Raw genomic sequence first — 22,378 nt, 5'->3', positions numbered from 1 at the left:
CGGCCCTCACAACGCCCCCTTGCTTCCTTGATGGACAGGTAAAAATTATGGAGTTATTTTAAAAAATCTCAATCTTTTTTCAAAAATTTTTTTTAGCTTTAGATGGATACAATACCTTTATTTTCTCTTACTTATTTTATGTGGTGCTGAGGATCAAACCCAGGGCCTCACACGTGCACAACTATCCCAGGCCTCAAAAATCTCAATCTTTGAGTACATACCTTTTTAATATTCTGTGTGAAAGAGAAGTACTTATGCAGTTGTTTCAGTTTTTAGCTGAACTGGCCACTTGTGCAAGGAAAACCATGTGTGTGTGTGTGTGTGTGTGTGTGTGTGTGTTTTGTTTTTGTACCAGCGATTGAACCCAGGGGTGCTTAACCACTGAGCCACATTCCCAGCCCTTTTTAAATTTTATTTAGAAATAGGGTCTCCCTAACTTGCTTAGGACCTCGCTAAGTTGCTGAGGCTGGCTCTGAACTTGCCTGGTGATCCTCCTGTCTCAGCCTCCTGAGCTGCTGGGATTATAGGCGTGAGCCACCATGCCAGGCAAGAAAAACCTTTTCTACTAGAAAGAATGACAAACCATGGTTACTCGACTTGGCTACACAGTTGATATTTTTTCCAAAACAAAGTGTCCTGTTACTTCAAGGAAAACAATGGACAGCAATTATAGTCAATGATAAAATTCAAAATTTTAAGCAAAAAAATTGTCAATTTGGAAATCTGTTTCCAACATTAGCTTGATGGCATTCTAGTACTCTTTGGATGAGATTTTATTAATGAAAATGATTTTTTGACATTATAAAATAAAATGTATCACCTTTTACCAGGTCTGCATATCTCAGTGAATCAATATTTTCTGAATGGTCAAATGCCTGATCTTCCCAGGAGCAGTGGTACACGCCTGTAATCCCAGCAGCTCAGGAGGCTGAGGCAGGAGGATGATAGAGTTCAAAGCCAGCCTCAGCAATACTGAGTTGCTAACCAACTCGGTGAGACCCTGTCTCCAAATAAAATACAAAATAGGGCTGGGGATGTGACTCAGTGGTTGAGTGCCCCTGAGTTCAATCCCTGGTACCAAAACAAAAAACAAAAAACCTCATCTTTCAATATCACGCATGGGGAAAGGATCCATCTTTTTCAAAAGGCAGGATACACAGTAGATTTTAATGTAACAGATGTAAGTTCACAGATATGGATTCAGATTCCACATTGCTACCAACCCTTCAAAAAACTATCAGATGTCAAGTTTTGGTGTAATAGCAAAGAACAGACACACAAAGGATATTTGAAAAAGTTATTAAACTACTTTTTTCCCAATAAGATAACTATGTAAAGCTTTAACAAAAACAAGTCCTCTAGAGACTGAATTTCACAAGCACAAACAAGAATCCAGCTGGGGTGTAGCTCAGGGGTAGAGCATGTGCTCAGAATGTGTGAGGGCCTGGGTTCCATCCCCAGCACCAAACAAAGAAAAACACCAAATCTAGAGATCTTCTATTCAGTTAGATATTAAAAGGATTTTTTAAAATGCTAAACAATGTCACTCTTCTTACTAAATTTTTTATTTGAAAAGATATTTTCATTAAAGTTGGTTATTTAGGTTAACATAAAATGGGCTGTTATTTTTAAATGCATGAGTAAATGGGTATTTTTAAAGTCTGAAATAATTTCTAATGTAGTAAATGTTGGTAGATATCCAAACAGGAGCTCTTTGGGGGCTTCAGTAATTTCTGAGAGTACAAGATGATCTCTGAGACCAAAAAGTTTGCATTTGCCAGCAAAGGGAATACAACTCAAGGGGGCTAAGTATAAGGAAAAACAAGTATAAGGAGAAACACACACACACACACAATTTATAACGAGGAATTATAAATGCTTGAAGTACCTCATAGAGGTTAGGCAAAAAAAGAAAAAAATACTAAAATATCAGATCTAAAAAAGATATACTTAGCATTTTAGTAAATATTAATAAGGAAACAGAACACAAACTCTTTGAAACATTCAAAAATCACAAGTAAAGATAGAATAAAAATGAATTTAGAATGATATAAACAAGACTTTATATCTAATGATTTATTTTTAGTGAACCTGGTTAAGCATAGGAAAAACTGGCTTTTCAAAACAAGGGACAGGGTTTGGGGCAGAATGAGACAGACAGAGCAGTTATAATGGCAAGAAAAAAGTTAGGCTTAGATAGAAAACAGAACAAAGTCCTTTCCATACAGACAGTCTTTGCTCATCTGTCTAGAGCACTTGGGCGGAGGACAGACCTGCTGTCCGTGCCCATTACAAGGCGAGTCCTCCAGCGACACTTCTAAGCCAGAAGTGGCCAGCATCAAACCCAGAGGCAGGCAGACCCCTCTCCCTCGATGAGCTCTAGACACAGGTCACTCCACACGGTGGAAGACAAATATCTTTATGTCAGGGAAGACACCCGACCTCAGTTTGCATTTGGAGGTTTCCAGGTGTGAGACAGGTAAAATGTGGGCGTGTCAGGTGAGGGGTGAGTGACAGGTCTGTGTCCCTGGGAAGGGGCAGAGGCTGCTATTTCTGCTCAGTGCACCTGCCAGGCTACACCCCGACGGTTGCTCGGGGAGGTGCCACTTCACTCCACGTCTACAAACCTTCCCCACTCAACCGCCATCTGGCAATTGTTTTCTTAAATCATGCCGCCATGTCTAAGCAGCTCATAGCCAGAGCACTTCATGAAGCGAGGACATCTGGAGCTGAGGCCTGGCTCTGCCTCTTGATGAATGGCTGGCGACCCTAGGCAGGTCTTACCTCTGTTCCCTTCTGTGAAATAGGAAGGTTCGATCAGGAAAGCTGTTCTCAATCTTTTCAACCACTCTTTAATTTTTTCCACTCTCTCTATAGGACCTAATATTTTCAAAGATTTTTGCCAAACAGGCTTATCTACTATTATAACAATTAAATTGATTTACCATTTTTAATTAAATAGAAGTATATAACTGCAAACCAGAATAAAACAGCAATGGCGGTTAATGATTATTGAGTGCTACCCCGTCAACCCCACCCTTACTTCCTCCCCGTGGGCTCCAGACTGGGAAGCCACCTCAGCTAGAGATTAAGGTCTCTGGACTTGGTTGCCTTCTGCAGAGCAGAAGCCTTCAGCCCGAATGCTGCTCGCCTAATCCGCAGAGACCCTGAATGTGACTCACTCATGCACCGTGCTGTTCTGGAAGACTTTTAAGTGGTCAGGGGAGTCAACGCTGGAACCGCATCCCCTTTCCCCAAGTACTTCTACATCTTTGCATTTTGCCAACAGCCTGGGCCAGGGCCCTGTGCAGAGCTCGGGAGTGAATAACCAGGACTCCATCGCCTGGGCAGCTCCCTGGACTACTGCATGCGAGTCCCCCAGAAATGACCCTGGGTGGACCTGGGGCTGTGTGTGGCGGGAAGCAGAGGGGCAGCCTGTGATCCACCTGTATCTCCGCTTCCTAGCTGCATCCACCAAGACCTTGGCAAGTCTGCTGAAGACACTCAGGGGCCAGGGAGGGGGCAGAATGGCAGCGGGGAGGGCGGCTGGGATCCTGCAGCGGACGGACACGTGGGTTACCTGCAAGGGAAGGACTCACCAGGGAGGCTGCCGGCTGGTGTGCGGATGGTGAGGGGGAATCCGGAGGGGGTCCACCTCTCTGGCAGTGGCAGGGGGGAACTCCCGATGGGGACTGCTGACACTGGCCTTGTCCCACTGCTCATGGAGGGGTGTGATGAGCCCAGACACGATGCGGGACCGCAGCTCCTCACTGTTCTTGTAGGTCCTGCAGGAAGGAGGCGAGGAGTCAGTAGCTTGCAGTCGTCTGGCAACCCTGCATGCCGGGTGCTGGCGGCGGCAACGGCGGCGGCGGCCCTGGTAGCCCTTGGGCTGTCTGCAACGGTGGGACCGGGCCGTCCGGCGGACCTGGGTGAGGGGGGCAACAGCCCGGCGCTGTCTCCGAGATTTGGGCCTAAGCTTCTTAGGCATCTGAGTTGCCCCTCCCCGCTTACCACCCCATTAGAAAGAGGTGAGGGTGTCGGGGCACAGGGCCTGGACTGGCTGCCTCTGCCCGCACCCCACCCTCCCCAGCTTCATTGTGTGTTCATCACCCCGTGTCACGGGAAGGGTCATGGAAGGAAAGGGCTCCATGGGAAGGACGAACCAGTTCCTGATCTGGGCAGGCAGGGCTCTGTGGGCCTAAGGTCCACTTCTGTCAGTAATTCGGGGTCACTGGGAAGTCCAGTCCTATCATCTGTCCCTTCCAGCCTGAGAGACAAGGAATGTGAGGTGCAGCTGAGGTGCTGAGGCGGCGTCAGCAGGAGTGCACAGACCCTAGTCTCAGGTGGTCCACAATGAGCCACGCCCGGCCCTAAAGCAAAGGCGTAACTGAGCCCACACAGAACGGGTTCCCTGACTGCAGCGGTCCTATCAGCAACCACAGCAGAAGGAAGCCTTTAAATACAGGGACGTTAAACAAAACCCACTTCTAGGTGACCCAGGGACCAAAAAGGAAGTCCAAAAAAGTTACACAGCCCTGAATTAGGATCAGAACACAACGTCGTGTTAAAACATGTGGGGTACACAGCTAAAGCACCGCTGAGGAATCATCACGTTAAGTGCTCACACTGGAAAACAGGAAAGATCTCACATCACTAGTCAAATTCTGACCTTAAGAATCTGAAGAAGAGCAGGCAGAGGTAAGGAAATAATAAAGACAAGAAATCAATAAAAACGAAAACAGGAAAAGGAGAGAAAATTAATGAAACAAAAAGTTGGTCCTTCGAAGAATAAGTAACACAGACAAACTCCTAGTAAGACAACAAGAGATGATGCCCTAGCGCAAGAGTGAAACGGGCGATTATAAAAGCGCTGTAACCACCAAAGGATAAGCAAACACCAAGAACCACTTCACCCAACAACTTGGAACAACCGACTCTTCCAAAACCATCACGACAACATTTCTGAAATATGTAATCTAAATAGTTCTAGTAAAGTAACCGAATACATACTTAAGCAACCCCTTCCCCCAAATCTGCAGGTCTAGGTGATTACTGTTAAGTCTACTAAGTATTTAAAACCAATTTACTGTCCCTCCCAGAAAAAGTAAGAGAACACTTCCAAAGTTATTTTATAGTTAGTATTAGTCTGACGTCAAAAATAGACAAAGTACAAAAAACCTGTACAGACTAGGATCACCTACCAACTTAGAAGCAAAAACACTCAAATGAAACATTAACAAACTCAATATAAAAAAGTATAAAAATTACATACCATAGAATTTATTCTAGTTATACAAAGTTAGTCTAATAGTCACAAATTAATCAATGTAACCTACCACATCAATAAACTAAAGATCATATGATCATGTCAACTGGTATAGAAAAAACACTTGACAAAACAACAGGACAGTTGGGCATGGTGGTGCACACCTGTAATCCCAGTGTCTTGGGAGGCTGAGGCAGGAGGATCAAAAATTTGAGGCTGGCCTCAGCAACTTAGGGAGACCCTGTGTCAAAATAAAAAATAAAAAGGGCTAAGGATGGGGCTGAGTGGTTAAATACACCTGGGTTCAATACCTGGCACCAAAAAAACAGAAACAACAACAACAAAAAACAACAACAGGATAAATCCATTCATGATTTAAAAAGCTCAACAAATTAAGAACAGAGGAACCAAGAACAGAAAACTTCCTCAGCTTAATAAAGAGCATCGACAAAACACTGATAGCTACCGGGAGACCTACTGGTGGAGGACTGAATGCTTTGCCCCAGTGTTGGGAACAGCAAGGTGTTCTCTCTCTCCACACTTGTGCACCATAATACTGGAGGGTATAGGCACTTCAATGAGTCAAGAAAAAGAAAGCATGTAAAGATTAAAAAGTGAGGAATAAAACTGTCTCTATTTGCCTATGACATAACAGTCTACCTTGAAATTCCCAAGAAAATGTCTACCCCCAAAATTTGCAAATTAAAGCCTTTATAAGATATCACTGTCCATCTATCAGAATAATAGCATATAACCAAACACTGGCAAACATGCAAAGAAATGGGATCATGCATACACTTGGTGATGACATAAAAGGGAACGGACACTCTGGAAAACATTTTGGCTATTTCTTATAAAACCAGACATGAAATTATCACTGTACTCTTGGGCATCTGTCCCAGAGAAGTGAAACTTAAGACCATACATAAGCTTGCACATGAATGTTCACAGCACTTTTATTTGTAAGAGCAAAAGGCTGGAAACAATCCACGTGTCCTTTAACCAATGAACGGCTAACCTGTGGCACATGCACACCATGAACTGCTACTCAGCAAACAGAACGAACAAATAGGAATGTACACTTCGACTCAGATGGACCACAAGGGCATTACGTTGAATGAGAAAAAGCCAATCTCAAAAGATTACATATTATGTAATTCCATTTATATAAAATGTTTGAAATGAGAAAATTCTAGATATGAGAACAAACTGCCAGGGGGTTAGTAACCTGAGGTTGGGGAGTAGGGACAGCTATAAAAGAGCATCAGGCGAGATTGAGGCAGGAAGGATGGTGAATTCAAAGCCAGCCTCAGGAATGGCAAGGCGCTAAGCAATTCAGTGAGATCCGGTCTCTAAATAAAATACAAAATAGGGCTGGGGGTGTGGCTCAGTGGCCGAGTGCCCCTGAGTGCATCCCTGGTACCAAAAAAAAAAAAAAAAAAAAAAAAAATAAAATTATTATTATTGTACAGCTGTAAAGCAACTCGAGAATGAGGCTACATGAGTGTTTCAGGATTCTCCGGCACAGGAGGCCAGCTGGGGAGGGTAGGCAGAGGAGCTGAGCGGACGAGGCTGGGCCTGTTGGCTGCCTGGTCCTCCCACAGCAGCTCCACTCTTTCTCACTCAGCGTTCAGACTGAGCAACCTCGCTGCGGGAAGAGCTCCAGCAGCAAAAAGCCCACGGCTGCAAAGGCGGGGCGGGTCCAAGGGCCTGTGGCCACGCCCTCCTTCACCAACCAGGCTCCCGCTCTGCACAGGGAGCCTTGGCCACTCGCCTCGTGTCCCAGTGTGGTGGGGACGAAGCCTACTCCTACAGTGCGTGGAAGTCCTCTGCCTCTCCAGGTGTTCATCAGTAGCACTCGGGCCCAGCTGAAGAACTCCCAAGTCCCGAATTGGAAGTTCTGTGATTCCTAGAACAACTGTCATTTTGGTAGAGGCAAAAGACAGCCACCATCCTGACACAGAAAAGGCATGGCAGAAAGGGACAAAGTAGGTTTACGCTCCTTAGCCAATCACAGCGTACCCATGGAGGGCACAACGTCCTTCCCAGAGCGGGGAGCCTGCTGCGATGGCCTGGCACGAGGGCCAGATGGAGGAAGGACGGGAGGCAGCGCAGCCGCTGGCTGAAGCCGAGGAGCCTCTGGGGCCTCAGTGTCCATGGAGATGAGTCGGGAGATGGAGTATCTCTTCCTGTGCGTACTCGCTAGACGCCCGGCGGCTGCCGTCCGTTCTGTCCTCGGCACGCCCCTCGGCAGTTCTACTGAGCCCCCATCCCACAGTAATCAAAGGACAAGACGCAACTTCCTCCCATACATGCACAAGCCCGTGACAAATGTGTTCAGAAAAACAAATGGCTCGCTGGGCTGGCGGGGTACATTCAATGCTCTAATGCTCATTAGGGCGTGAGCGGCCTGTGCAATTCCTAGGTTCTTCCACAGGTTTTCTCGATTTCTCTCCCAGTGGAAGTCTAGAATGAAGCCAAGAGAGCACATTCCAAATGGCCTTCTGTCCCCTCCAGGGGCCCAGGAGTCATGTGTGGGTGTCACCCAGAAGAGCAGCTCTCTGCCAGGCCAGGCACTTGCCCCTTCCTTCGTTCACTCTTTGAAACAGACCCCATCCCGCCCTCAAGGTGGCCTCAGAAAGTAGGGAAGAAAAACTCCAAGAAGCTCCTCAGAAAACACGCACTCACTAAACCTTACAAGAAGGCTTGGAAACACCAGTCATGGCGGCCAGGGGAGGCTTCTCTGAGGAACTGACATGTTTGTTAGAATCAGAGAAGGGACAGGAGTTGGCTGTGAGGCCGGGAAGGCCGGCTAGGTGAAGGGTCCAGGAGGGGAGGAGAGTGGCAGGAGGCGAGGGCAGGTGGGCGTGGGGCAGGAGTGCCCGGTGGCAGTGGGCCTAAAGGCCCATCTGGGGTCCTGTTCTTTATCCCGAGAGCTATGAATATTCACTGACGGGTTTTAAGAACTAAAAATATTTTTCTTATTGGGTAAATAACACACAGCATTTACCACCTTACCCCTTTTTGAGGTGTCCAGTGATGGGAAGTGCCGTTACTCTGCGGTACACCATTGCCACCTCCCCCCCAGGACTTCTTGTTCCCAAGTGAAACTTCACACTGTCAGCACTGGCCCTCCTTCTCCCCGGCCCAGCCCTGTGTGCCCATGGACCTGACTACTGTGGGCACCTCACTCCAGTATGATCGTACAGCATCTGTCTTCTTTTTTGGTTCCAGAGATTGAAACTAGGAGCACTTATCCACTGAGCCACATCCCCAGTCCTCTTTTATTTTTAAATTTGAGACAGGGTCTTGATAAGTTGCTGAGGTTGGCTTTGAACTCGCAATCCTGCCTCAGCCTCCTGAGCTGCTGGGCTTACAAGCATATGCCACTGTGCCTGGCAAGTATTTGTCTTTTTGTGACTGGTTTAGCTCCTTTACCAGACTGTCCTCAAAGTTTTAGTTCCACGTTGTAGCATGTGTCAGAATTTTCTTTTTCTAAGGCGGAATATCCCACTGAGTAATTATGTAGGTGTACGTGTACACACACCAACATGCCGTATTTTTATCCGTTCGTTCAAGGACAGGTGGTCCCACCACCTTTCGGCTATTATGAAGAATACTGCTGTGAACAGGGGTGAACAAATATCTCCTTAAGACTCTGCCTTTGCTGGAAATGGAACTGTTAGGTTTTATAGTTAATTTAGCTTTTTGAGGAACAATCATTCTGTTTTTCACATCACATTCGCATACAGGGGTGCTAATGTCTCCACATTCCCTCTCTCCCTTCTTTCCTTCATCCTAATGGATGAAGCCATCCTAATGGGTGTGAGGTGGTATCACTGGAGGGTTTTAAGCAATAGTTATAATCATGAGATGATTTATATTTTAAAAAGACTGGTCCAACTGCTGTGTGGGAAACCCACCAAAGGTTTGGCAAGCAGGAGGGAAATACATGAGGGATCTCCTCAGACAGAGTCTGCATGGAAGAGGGAAGAGACAAAAGGCAGGTGGCTTAGAAGTCTAGAGCAATGAGTCCCAGGTGGTTACTGCTGATTAGACAAATTAACACAATAGGGTTTCTGGACAATTCCTAGTTCAATTAATCTTTGATGACTGTGAATTTATAGTGATGCAAAGCTTCCTCCAAAATCCTGAGGTCAACAAGGTTGGGAAAAAAGTTCCTACCTAAAGTGGAATAAAGTAGAAATAAGTTGGTAAACAGACAACTTCATTACACTGATAAAAAAACAAATATCAATCTAAGTTTTGGACATAATACTCCTGACTGTATACACCCTCAGTGGCAAACAGTCAAAGAACAAAAAGAACTGGGAAGAAATCACATTTGGATCTTTATTTAGTAGGCTTATTCTTGATAGATAGAGGTAGAGCAACTGAGAAAGTGCACATTATCAGATCAAGTGAATGATAAATAAACTGATGCTGTTGGGAATCAGAATTCTTGCCACAGGAGAAGGGAAATGTAAGTTTGGAACAAGAGAGAAGAGTCTTGTGATGTTAGATTTAAAACAGAAGTATCAGCTTGAACTCATAATTTAATGAAAAAATGACTGCTAGGCTCTACCCACTGAAAGGGCCTTGAAGCTATGATGCCTTCATATTAATGAGCAGGCCTGGGGCCCAGATCGGGGTTTTAAATACTACACTCCACTAAGAGAAATTGTGGCTCTCAGGGGAATGGCTGGGTCCCAGTCAGAGGCAAGGCAAGTACAAGAACATCACATCTGCCAGAAAGTAAGAAAATGCTCAAAGATGCTGTCAAAAGGATAAAGGAGGCAGCTCAGAGGGACTCCCACTCCAGGAGACTGATAAAACAGCATGCAAACCAACCAGACCATACTGACATTTAATTAACTGAAAATAAGGGGCAGGCAGAAGAGCAAACTCTTTTTATTTAAAAAAAAAAAAAAAAAAAAGTAACTAAAAATGTAGAAAAAATGATAGACATAGAAAGTTACTATTTTATAATCATCTCTGTAATAACTGATTCAGGCAAGCATCATATATAGATGCTAAAATCACTGGGCAAAAGACCAATAGGAAATGACATCCATAGTCCACTAGCATAATCCCACAGATTATTTATTAAACACAAAGGTAAACAGATGCCCTATGTCAAAGAAATCTGGCAGACACTGTCTTCACCACATGATCAAATTCAAAAGCACCAATGATAAGACAGACTCTGTGTCCCAGACACAAAGCACCAAGGAGGACTCGGGCTCACCTATGCAGTGTTCTTGTCAGCAAGGTTCAACCTGAATCAAACGATGAGGAAACAACCTGATGAATCCAATCACGTGGAAATGATCTGAACATTTTGCACAACTGACCTTGAGTCTTCACAAATGTCAGTTTGGGGCCAGGGCTGGGTGTGCACTAGTGCATTTGCCTGGTATGTGTTGAGGTGCTCGGTTCAATTCTCATAGCGCAAAAAACAAATGAGATAAATACATACATTTTGTGTGTGTGTGCGCGTGCATGTGTATGTGTGTGTGTGTGTGTGTGTGTGTGTGTGTGTGTGTGTGTATCTTGAAAAGCACCAAAAGGAAAGTCTGGGAAACTGCTGGGTTAAAGAGACATGAAAATGCAATGTATGATTTGGGGATGGACAGATACAGGAAAGCTAAAGGAACAGCTACAAAAGGGTACTGCCGGGATGGCTGCAGGATTCTGAAGGCAGGCTGAGTATGAAATGACAGCGCTGTACCAGGGCCGCATTTCCAAAGTGAGAAGACTGTGCTAAGGTTAGGTCAGAGGATGCCCTGTAAGAACAGGGAGATGCATGCGGCAGTGTGTAGGGATGGAAGTTCATCAAGTCTGCAAATCATTCTCAGATGGTTCAAGAACAAAACAATTTTTAAAAACTTAAGCAAAAGAGGCAAAACATTAAAAATTGGCTAATCTAAGTGATGGGTAAATGGGTGTTCACTGAATATATCTGTGAACCAATTCTTCTGTGGTGTTGCAAATTTCAAAATAAAAAAGTTTAGGCTGTCAAGAGAATGAGAAAACAAGCCACAGGCTGAGAGAAAATATTTGTAAAACACATGTCACATAAAGGACTACTATCCAAAATATATAATGAACTCCTAAGAAAACAAACGATCCAATTTAAAACTAAGCAAAGGAATTAGAAGAAATATGAACAGCAAGTAAACATAAGCAAAGATGCTTCATATCATGTGTCTCTAAGGAACTGAAAATTATAACAATGAGATACCATTATTAGAATGGCCTAAATCTACAACACTGACATCAGATGCTGGCAAGGATGTAGAATGACATGAACTCTCATTCATTTCTGGGGGGAATGCAAAAGGGCACAGCCACTTTGGAAGAGTTTGCCTGGAATCCTATTCCAGCTTCATGACATTCTGAAAAGGCAAAACTATGGAGACAATAAAAGGATCAGCTGTTGCCAAGGACAGAGGGAGGGGAATGAACAGGCAGAACACAGGATTTTTATGGGAGTGGAACTACTCCACGTGATAGTGCAGTGGTGGCAACATGTCATTATACATCTGTCCAAAGCCTCAGAATGCGTAAGGCCAAGAGTGAGCCCTGACGTGGACCGCAGTATCTGAGCGATCATAGCATGTCCACATGGGGTACTGTTCTGGTGCCAAATGAGGATGCGGGGAGGCAAAGCGCGTGCAGGGGAACTCTGATCAGGCCTAGGTCCTGCAGGAAGCCTACTCCCAACTGAAGCAAGGGCCTGGCCCCAGCTTTACTCTGCAGCCACTGCAGCACTGGTGCAGTCTTGACTGCATCATTTTATTTCATGAGCACTTCCTGTGTGAGTCCTGCCTCTAATGAAAACAAAAAGCACACAAACGGAAAACCAGAAAAGAGGACTGACAGGGGTTTGTGCCCAGGAGTGAAAAGTTCTGTTAACCTCCCTCACTTCTCTGGACACCAAAACCTCATTCCTTACTTCCTGCCACTGCTTCTCCCTTCTCTCAGTTTGGAAAAGACATCATTAGAAGTACCTGTGGAAGTCCTGCAGGTCTTCTGCACTGATATAATCATCTAAGTTCAGGGTCAAGTCTGCCACCTGCTGTGAGCCATATTCCTAGAAAAATGAAATAGAAAATGAAAGACAAGATATTCCTGGGCTACTGGGTGCATGGTGACAAGGACAACATACAACCTAAAGAAATATGTATGTTCAAAAGGAGACACAGAGAAGGACTCTTTGTAATACATGACACAGTCTTCTTTTTTTTTTTTTTTTGGTGGTGCTGGGGATCGAACCCAGGGTTTTGTGCTTGCGAGGCGAGCACTCTACCAACTGAGCTATATCCCCAGCCCCCATGACACAGTCTTCTAATGCTTAGGGACTTCCTTGATTAAGAAATACTGACTCTCCAATGCCAGACGATCTATTTCTGGGTTCTTTTGCAGCTTGGACACAGGGTATGTAATTTTCTTGTTTGCAGCTAAGAACCCTGTATGATACAAGATCTAAATGTTCATCAATAAGGGAAGGGATAATGGAACACTACGTAGAAGTTAAAGCAAATGAGGTATGCCTGTGTGCTCCCGGGTGAAGCCTCCAAAACAGTGAGAAAGGCAAAGGGCATCACGTTCCGCAGGACACCTTAAGCACCCAGATCACGAGACAAAACTTAACAAAAAGCAGGCTAATGCCCTCGCAGTGCTTCAGTGGCAGATCACAGACATTAAAGCAAAGCACCAGTAGGGACATAATTACAAGCCAGCGCAAAAATAAAATGAAGTAGAGAAGCCTAATTTAGATTTTTCTGGCAGGTGGGGTGGGTAGTAGGAATGTATTTCTGAGGAAGTGACAAAAGAGGGGGAGCTGGGTAGACTGAAGGAAAGGCGGAGGTTGTGTATGTACATGAGGTGGCAGATGGGTGGAGGGTGGCGATTATAGCACAAGAAACACCAAGTGTACAATTCCAAGGCAGCAAGAACTCTGCTAACTTAAGAAACTAAAAGCAGCCCACTGGGGCTACAATAAGCCTTTTCTTCCTGTATTGTCCCTGAATGGTTTGCCTTAATTTCTTTAACCTGTGGAGAGAAGTCCCTCCTTTATAATTCAGGCAGTGAGCATCTTTGTGCACAAAGCATTTCACGATTAGGGTACTCACCTCAGGATAAGGCTCCTGAAGTAGGGTCACCAGGTAGAGGCTTTAGGAACAGTTTCAGCTCTGGTTCCGTACTGTTAAATGGGTTTTGGGACAGCCCTCCTAATGCCCAAGGCCATCAGCAGACCCTATGGGTCTGAGACTCACCAGCACATTGATGATCATGCTGGTCTCCATGGTGACTGCTTTCACAAGGAGCTTTCTGGAGCCATCCTTGGACTCATACCGGAGGACGTACAGGTCTTTACTGTGGTTCCACCCAGCTGGCAACAGTTCTGACTTCTTATCACTGGGACCTGGCTGAGAAGACATCAGAGTTGAGGAGAAAGATCATGGCCTCAGAACAGGGACCTACAAAGGATCCTACAGATAATCTAATTGCACCTCTCACTTCACAGATGAGGTTACAGAGGTCAAGAGAGGGATCTGTCCAAGGTCATGCACCAGTTAGAGGTCTGGCACTGGGGTCTCTGAAATGCTCTCTACTATCTGGCTGTCTTTATGACACAACACTGACACCTGTTAAGAACCTGTAACATCAGTTTAATAACCATCTTCTCCCCATCACTCTGTTAAGAATAAGGCTAATTAACTCAAGGGATACTGTGGAACTCTAAAGCACTGATTTTCAGAGTTTGGACCTTGGTCCGTGTGCAACGGGATCACCAAAACGTTGACTAAAAACACCAGCTGATGGCAGTGGTTTAATAAAAGCTACAAACAATTTTCATATATACCCAAAATATAACATACGTACAAGATTTAAAAAATAGAAAGTGGAGATTATGTGGCTACAAACTGCTTAGGAAAAAGAACATTGCAATCATCTCTAAAGCCTTGGGAAGCAAACCCCAAAAGTCTCCCTTCTTTCCCCTCAAGAGTAACACTACTCTGTATTTTTACAAAATTTTTTTTTTTTTTACTTTTCCTACAAATTGCACTATTCATGAAACCATAAAAATACATAGTTTCAAATGTTTCTGAATTTAATATAAATGGCATTATCCCACAGCTGCTTTTCTATGTGATGGTTTTTAAGTGATTACCATGCCCTCTGCTAGAGCTGATCACATTCACCACTCCATGACATCCACAGTGTCAATGTGCTGCAAGACACACTCGCCTGCTGGTGGAGACAGAAGCCTTTCCAGCTCATTCACTTTGCTATTGTAAATAGTGCTATGAGCACCCTGGACACATCTGGCACACGTTTGGAATAATTTGTACAGAGTATGCCTGGAGGAAGAACTTTCTAGTGACAAGATAAAATGAAACTGTTTATCAAAGCGGTGTTGATGTCCACTGCTACTCATCACGTGTGAGAGCTCCTGCTGTTCCACATGGTCAGCGACACTGCTTCTATCCAACGCTAATTCTTACCAACCTCACTGATGTAAAATGCATCTTACTGTGGGTTATGATGTTTTTCCTTTCCTTTCTTTTTTTAGACATCCTAGAGCTTTATTTTCACACAATAAAGTTTGAGAACTAGTTCTCGATTCCTTTCTATAGTGAAAATGAATACAGTGATTTCTGCGGGTAAGGGAGAGATTTCTTAAACAAGATCCAGGCAAGATGGAAAGACTGCCTTGGAAACTGTTGACAATTTAAAGCTTCTGTTCAACAACAGACACTATGAAGTCAAAAGACAGTCACAGGCTAGGAAGAGATATTGGCTAGACTGCAGAAAAACAAAAGTCAGGCTGAAATAATGAGATAGTAGGTTAGAGCTGTCAGCTGTTACCCATTTGTTATTTTAATTTATTTTTTAGTCAGATACTTGTATGGGGGTTGCGAGACCTCTAGGCACAGCTGGTGGGCATTTAAACTCCTATAGCCCCTTTAGGGAACAATCTGGTAGTATTTAGTAAAGTTAGGGGAGCCAAAGTCCCATGACCCAAATTCCCTACTTCTAGAAGAACGCTGTGCACAGAGATGGGACAAGGGATCTTAATCACAGCCTTGGCTAGGGCAGCCAAAGTGGACATAAAAGACAAAATACACTTACAGTGGATTACTCCCTAGCAGTCAGAATGAGCAAAGTAGGTCTAATTGTAGCATTATTAATCAAAGTAGAAAAATATGACTTAAAGTTCAGAAAAAATGAGATTTACAGACAGCACCATTAATGTAAGCAATCTAAAAAGCACACAGGAAATGATATATACCTTTTTACGGATGCATATTTCTATTGCTCAGCAAGGAGCAGGTCGACTGGGACAATGTGTATTCATAAGAGCACAATGGGAAGGAATGGAACCAGAGATGAAGAACACCAGCAAAGGCCAGCAATGCAGAGCGCTACACAGCTAAGGACAAGGGGAGGCCACAAACTGAGGACTGCTAATCCCTCCTCTTTGGTCACCCTGGGGCTCAGGAATTCATTAGGAAAAGGGGTCACAAGTCAAACTCAGGATATTGCAACTGGCATGGTTTAGAAACTGGCTGGATAACAAGTGAATTCACAGGCCTGAAACAGAGAAACGAGAGTGATAAAAACAAAAGTGAAACTGATCAAATCATTCTACTATGTGAGAAAGAGAAACCACCTCCCACTCTAAACAGGGAGAACTTCCTGTTCCATGTTTAGTGTTGCGGGTGATGGCTTACTTCGGAAGCCAGGGATTTGATGACATGCCCTACTTTGCTGTGTTGAGGGTCTTTAATTTCTGTTACAGCCTTCTCCATCTACCAGAAGTGGAATATGGGAATTTGGTCTGCTCATCGTCTTTGGCTTCCAGGGTAAGAGGACTCCTTAAGGTCATGAAAGAATGACACCTCTTGCTGAAGTGGGACCTGTGTTCCCCAGAAACAGAGGTGGGACTGATGAGACAGGCTCGGGTGTGTTAGGTCAACGGGCATTCGACCGCACTCAGAGTCCTCCACTCAGTATCGAGTGTCCCAGAAAGCTACAGTTGGACAGTAGCCAAAGTGCACAGTCATGTAGTTTAACTCCCTTGGGTGAAAACTAAGGCCCACCCAAGGTCACAGCACATTAGGTACAGAGCTGGATTTGGAATTCAGAAGTCCTGGCTGCCAGGCTGTGGCTGGAGATCTTTCACAGCCAGGTCCACCAAACTGGCCCCATGAAAATTTTTCTTGGAAAAAATCTTCAAAATCCTGGGGAGGAAGCATTCTTTGATAGCTGAATGTTCACCCCAGTGCCTCTGGGTGTTAGCCAGAGAAACTTGAAACAGATCATTCTGGGCTTTTCTCTTTCTTCATAATCCTTAGATTCCCACAACAGAAAACCAAATTCTCTCACTGCAGTCTATGGCCATCTCTATCCCCTGCCACCTGACCTGCCTGGCATAGCTATAAAGCTCTTATGAGGAGGGCTGCTGACTTCAAGAAAGAAATCCAAATTCAAATGCTGGACTTTAGTTGGGCCAACAGAAGTGTTTCTCTTCCAGTCAACTCTGCTGTGCCACAGGAGACAAAACCAGAGAGAGTAGACAACCCTGCTTTCTATTTCTCTGTTGATGTGTTAGTCAAATACACACTTTGGGGACACTGTTTCCCTCTTATCACCCCCAGGAAGGTGGGGGGCAGGAGATGGCTGGAGCAGCAACACAAACATCCTCTGCACTTGGCAAACACTATGGTCTCAGTCACATCTGCTGGCTCCAGGCTGAGATATTAAACCTCCTCTTAAATGAACTAACAGGAAAGATCCTCTCCAAACAGCTTCTGCTCTGAATGCGAGTACACTCGGCAGATGCGAGCAGAGGCCAAGTGCAACCTGAGCCCCGAAGCCACTCAGGGGAAAAGGCAGGAAGAAGTACCAACACAGCACGCTCTAGCCTGCGATCCCAACACCCATTCCTTCGAGGACGCGAAGACTGAGCACTGAAGTGCACGGGGGCTGGGGCAATGCCTCCCAGGACTCCCCTTCCTTTAAAAAAACAAAAACCAAAATACAGTATTAAAATGAGATTTACTTTCACACTTCACTTGAAAACTAGGGGGGCCTAGAGTATGTTGCAAAAGGATGATGCCAGGAAAGACACCAACCAATATGAACTGACATCCATAACCTGGCAAAGTGACAGACACAGGTGCTGACAGGAGGTGCGAGGGGACAAGTGGTGGGAGCAGGTCTGCAGGGTGCCTGTGTGCCTGGGAAGTGGCGAGCAGCGGGGCAGGCAGACCCTCTGTGACAAGCTCCTGGTTGGGGGAAGAGGAGGACGGGGTTCTGACAGTGGGGCAGAGAACTAGCTGAGGACAGGAAGAGAACAGGGCAGACCTGTTCCATCTGAAGGATGTGGCCAATGGGGACACACCAAAGTCAAATCCAAGTCTTACTCCTCTCTCCAATCCGACCACACCCTGCACCATCCTACCCATCAGTTCTCTGGGTGAACTTTCCAGGAAAAGTTGAAATGAAATGACTGGGACAAGGGAAAGAGCTGTTAAAGATTAGAAAGCTGGAGCCGAGCAAGTCAGGAGACATGGGTTTCTGCTGAGGGAACTATGCAGTGAAAAGGGACCCCGACACCTGGGAGTGGGGGAGGGCGTCATCTTTCCCTGGTCCCAAGGCCTGAAATGCTGAAGGGTAAGAGGAATGAAGTGCAGTGAGCAGAAAGGCCAGGGACAGGTGCACTTGGGAGGAAGAATGTCCCTGCCTGAGTGTGTGTGGGGGGGAGGCTGGCTCCATTTTTATTTTATTTTATTTTTTAGCCTTGTCTCCTCCTTGAGCCCATGTAAGCAATGAAGGATGTGTAAGTCTGGAGGTCGCAGTGGGCATGCTGAGCACATACCTGGAGTCCCAGAGATACAGTTGAGATTTGGGGGGAAAAAAAGACAGAGGTCAATGATAGTTCCTGTGCTCTGCTTCTGCTGATGGGGGTAGGACTAAAGGGGTGTAGTGGTCTTGGTCCTTAGCTCTGTGGGAGAGAGGAATGGAAGCAGTAGCAGTGGCTCAGGAAGGACATCTGGCTAAGTGCTTGGAATGTGTGAAGGGTTTGAGGAGGGGTCCAGAAAGTTGCATACCTGAGAAGGTAAAATGGGTTCAGGGGCTTGAGAAATAAAGTAGTAAGAAATGAAAGGAAGGTTAAAACCTCATTATGAGACGAAAGGGGTGGGGTGGCCTGCTTGGAGCTGGTCTTGGTTCTGGGAGTGAGAGGACTGTGACAATGAGGGGCAGGCCTGGAGTGGAGTCTGTTTGACTGTGGGAGTGTGACTGGGAGAAGCAGATGGGAAACAAAGGGGCCAGGTCCAGTTTTCATAGGAAGACTGATGTGTAGAGTGAGGGTCACAGAGAAGATGGGAAAGTAGTGAGATGGACCGAGTCCAGATGTCCTGGGGCTCTGTGAGGATGTCGCTAGGCCTCCAGCTGTTAAGAGGCAGGACCTAGGGATGGGAGCACTGCAGGGGCTGGCCCTGTGGGGAAATCTATAGGTAGGAACCCTTACCTGACCCTCAAATCCAGGGTGTGTGGACGCGTGTGTATGCGTGTGTGTGTGTGTGTGAGAGCTGATGATGTTGGGGGTACCTGGGCACTGGACTCTTTAGTAAAAGGTAAGGGTGTGTAAGCTCTGGGGCTGAGAAGGTCAAAGCTCGCCCCCAAATTCATGTTCAGATCCAGATGTCCCATGGAGGCTCGAGGTGGGAATGACGGCAGTTTTGATCACAGCCTTCTCACCCCGACTCCGTGGCTGTGTGGCAAGAGCTTAGAGGGGACCAGGTGGGATGAGGACTCTGGGGAGCTACACCCTATCTCCGTGCCAGATCCACATAATCCTGGCCTGAGCGCCTGCCGGGCTGTGCTGAAAAGACTTTCTGTCCTCCGGTTTACAAACCACGCCGTGCCAGCTGCGTGGGGAGCTGAGCCCCGGCCCCCTGGCTTTACCAGTGGCGTCAGGGGGCCCCAGGGCCCGGACCTGGGACGGGCGCAGAGGTCAGGTGCTCTGGACCAGGTCCTCGGCCTCTGGGTTTAGGCAGAAGACAGCTCCCCCCTCCCCACTGGACGGCTCCGTGGCGTACCTGGTCGCCGGCACCCAGGCCATAGTAGCCGTTCGTCACCACCTCCCAGTGCAGGAAGCAGATGAGCGCGTCCTGCGTGCAGGTGATGGCCGGCGCCGCCGACTCGTAGAGCACCTCCAAGCCCGCCATGAGTGCGCTCGGCTTCTGCGGGCGGAAGGAGGCGGGTAACACGTCAGGGCTGGCTCCGCCCGCCGCGAGGCTAGCACCCCGCCCCGCTCTCCCACTGGCTCTGCGGGTCTCCACCTGCCCTCAAATGGAGCAGCCCGGGGGAAGGGGGCGCAGCCGCCGGAAGTAGCTCCAAGCGCCGGCGCAGCTCCTCTGAGAGTGCCCGGCTGGAAACGCGAGCCGGACGCTGAAAGGTTCCCCCGGGAGTCCTCGCGCGGGGCGTGGCCTCTGCCAGCCGGATCCCGTTCTCCCCGCAGCTGGCGGGACGCCGCAGGCTAGCGTGGCGCCCAGGGCAGAGGACACCTTACCGCCAACTAGACTTCCCGTGCACAAGGTGGGCTGTGCTAAGCCGGGAAAGAACTTAGGAAATGTGGATAAAATATATTTATAGCACGTAAGCACTGCTTGCCACGAGTCCCCTTATGCTAAATCCTTTTCTTGTTGAACCTTCCCGAGGTGGTATTATTAATGCTTATGATAATACCACTTGACAGATGAGGAAATTGAGGTACAAAGGGACAATTTGACCCAGATGATACCGCCATCTAGTGAATGGCAGAGATGGTACTGGAATCCACTAGTCTGGTTCCTAAGATAGCTCTTATTATAGGATCTATTGGGTGCTGCATCCTGTGCCAAAACCTTACATCACCCTTTCAACAAATCTTATGGGCTACGTCTTGTTACCATCCCCGTTTTGCAAGTGACAAAACCCATCAGCGTTGAAGCTACTTCCCCAAGAAGATGGCAGCTGTGGACCACAGAACTGGAACCCCCAACCCCACTATCTAATTAAAACATTTTACCTATCTCTTTCATGATTTTTACCACCTATTACATCTTCAACGAGTTTCTTGAAGTTCCACTATTGTTTTTACTCAAATAAATTTACTTTTCCACATCCTGGTCGGCATCATGGTCCATGCCACGGTCACTTGCATGCCTGGCATCGGCTTTGGAACTGCATCCTTGTCTGTCCACAGTCTGTTTTGCAGCCCCAAGCCAGGGTTGGAACACACGTCAGGTCATGTCCTTCTGCTTAAAACCTTGCAGCATTCCCACCACACTCAAAAGGAAGAGTCTTCCCCTTGGAACCTACATAAGATCTAACCCCCACCCCCTTTTGAACTAGAATATCAAGGGTCAGTCTAATTAAAACACAAGGAACCACACCAGGAGGCTAACCCGTAGACCTATTAATGAGCAGCTCTATCAAGGCCTATTTCAAATGGAAAAGGCTCACCTGTGTGAACACCTCCAGCCAACTCCCTTGTCCCAGGAAGGTAGAGGTGAATCTGGATGGAACTTGAAGGAAGACCATAGCTTTAGGGTTGACTTTAATGCCTGTTTTATATAGATTTTGCTCCATGCTCTACCCAGAACTGAGATAGGGATTTAGGGTAAGGAGAGAGAAACAGGAATCATAAGGGAAACACCCTCAAACCATTGAAATGGAGAATCAAGCCACTGAGATGCAGAAGACACAGCTGCAAACCTTGACCCTTGCCCTTGGCAATACACAAGCCCAGGAAAACTGGGAAGAAATTATAAAGCTCCATCCTGGACCCGCCTGCAGTGCAACCCCCCATAAAGCCTTTCTATAAATATCGGACCCCCAATCCCCACCCAAGGCAGGGCTGTTTCTCACTCTCCAGACAGCCTGCATTCCCCCTTGAATGTGTGTCTACCTTCTTACATAAGCCTCTGTCTATACCTTTGTCTGGCTCATGCTGAAATTCTTTTCCATTACGTATGCCAAGAACTCCTGGGCAGTGGCACACACCTATGACCCCAGCAGCTCAGGAGGCTGAGGCAGGAGGAGGATCATGAGTAAAAGCCAGCCTTAGCAAAAGCGAGGCACTAAGTAACTCAATGAGACCCTGTCTCTAAATAAAATATACAAAATAGGGCTGGGGATGTGGCTCAGTGGTTGAGTGCCCCTGAGTTCAATTCTTGGTACCAAAAAAAAAAAAAAAAAAAAAGACCCCCTGGGATCCTGAGATGAATTCCCTCTCTTTCAGGAACTCCTCGGACCCTTCTCCAGAGACATCTCTTCTCCCCTAACACTGCTATATGCTTTAACTTCTAAATTACTTAGAATCCTTAATGCAGTGTAAACACTAAGCAAATAGTTGTTCTACTCTTACTTAGGGATTGGTGACAAGGAAAAAAAGTTTGTGCTTATTCTATACAGCCATAATTACTCTTTTCTGGCTGTTTTCAATCCCCTGTTGGTTGAATCTACAGATAAGGAATCCACAGATACAGAGGGCCAATCATACCTCTTGCTCTGCCTATATTGCTCTTTTCCCAAACATCTTCATGGTTTGCTCCTTCATTTTAACTATGGTAGTTCCTTACCTCACTTTCTACCCTCTCAGCAGAGGACTTCCCTGGTCACCCCATCCAAAATAACCTTCTCCTGTCTTTATCCCCATTCCCATGCTTTTCTGCAAAGCATTTGGTGTAACCCAATACCATGTTAAGTATTTATTTATTGCTTGTTTTCTTCCCACTAGACTGACAGAGGGCCGGGATCATGTCTGTCTTGTACACAGCTGTATCTGAACACCTTCTGGGCTCAGTGCACACTTAGTGAATGAAAGAAAGTACAAATGCTGAATGAGTGAATTCTTGGTCTATGCCCAACTCAAGTGGGCCAGCCTCACCCTGTCACCACCACTCACCCTGTCTGTCCCCCGACCCTTTGCCTCTCCAGACTCTGTTCTTGTGGTTTCCCTGGGATGCCAGATTCTTGAACCCCATCTGTAAAGATTCCAGATGAGCAGGTCTGAGGAGGAGTGCAGGGTGAAGGAAATGGAGACTT

The 22,378-nt window shown here is 46.3% G+C and overlaps 1 protein-coding gene across 1 annotated transcript in view; it reads right to left on the bottom strand.

Moving 5' to 3' along the window:
- Psmf1 (proteasome inhibitor subunit 1) overlaps nt 1-19,668 on the bottom strand; it is a 29,789-nt gene extending 10,121 nt beyond the window's left edge. Inside the window, exons 1-4 of the mRNA XM_047541069.1 lie at nt 19,387-19,668; nt 13,549-13,701; nt 12,280-12,362; nt 3,600-3,785 (exon numbers count right to left, since the gene is read on the bottom strand). Coding sequence (XP_047397025.1) covers nt 3,600-3,785; nt 12,280-12,362; nt 13,549-13,701; nt 19,387-19,515 — 551 coding nt within the window. The 5' untranslated portion in view covers nt 19,516-19,668. The remainder of the gene's footprint in view (nt 1-3,599; nt 3,786-12,279; nt 12,363-13,548; nt 13,702-19,386) is intronic.
- Nucleotides 19,669-22,378: the final 2,710 nt, after the last annotated feature.

This window comes from Sciurus carolinensis, chromosome 2 (genome assembly GCF_902686445.1).
Source record: "Sciurus carolinensis chromosome 2, mSciCar1.2, whole genome shotgun sequence".
NCBI lineage: Eukaryota > Metazoa > Chordata > Mammalia > Rodentia > Sciuridae > Sciurus > Sciurus carolinensis.
The sequence above is the reverse complement of the archived record's forward strand: the minus strand, read 5'-3'. Positions and strand labels throughout refer to the sequence as shown.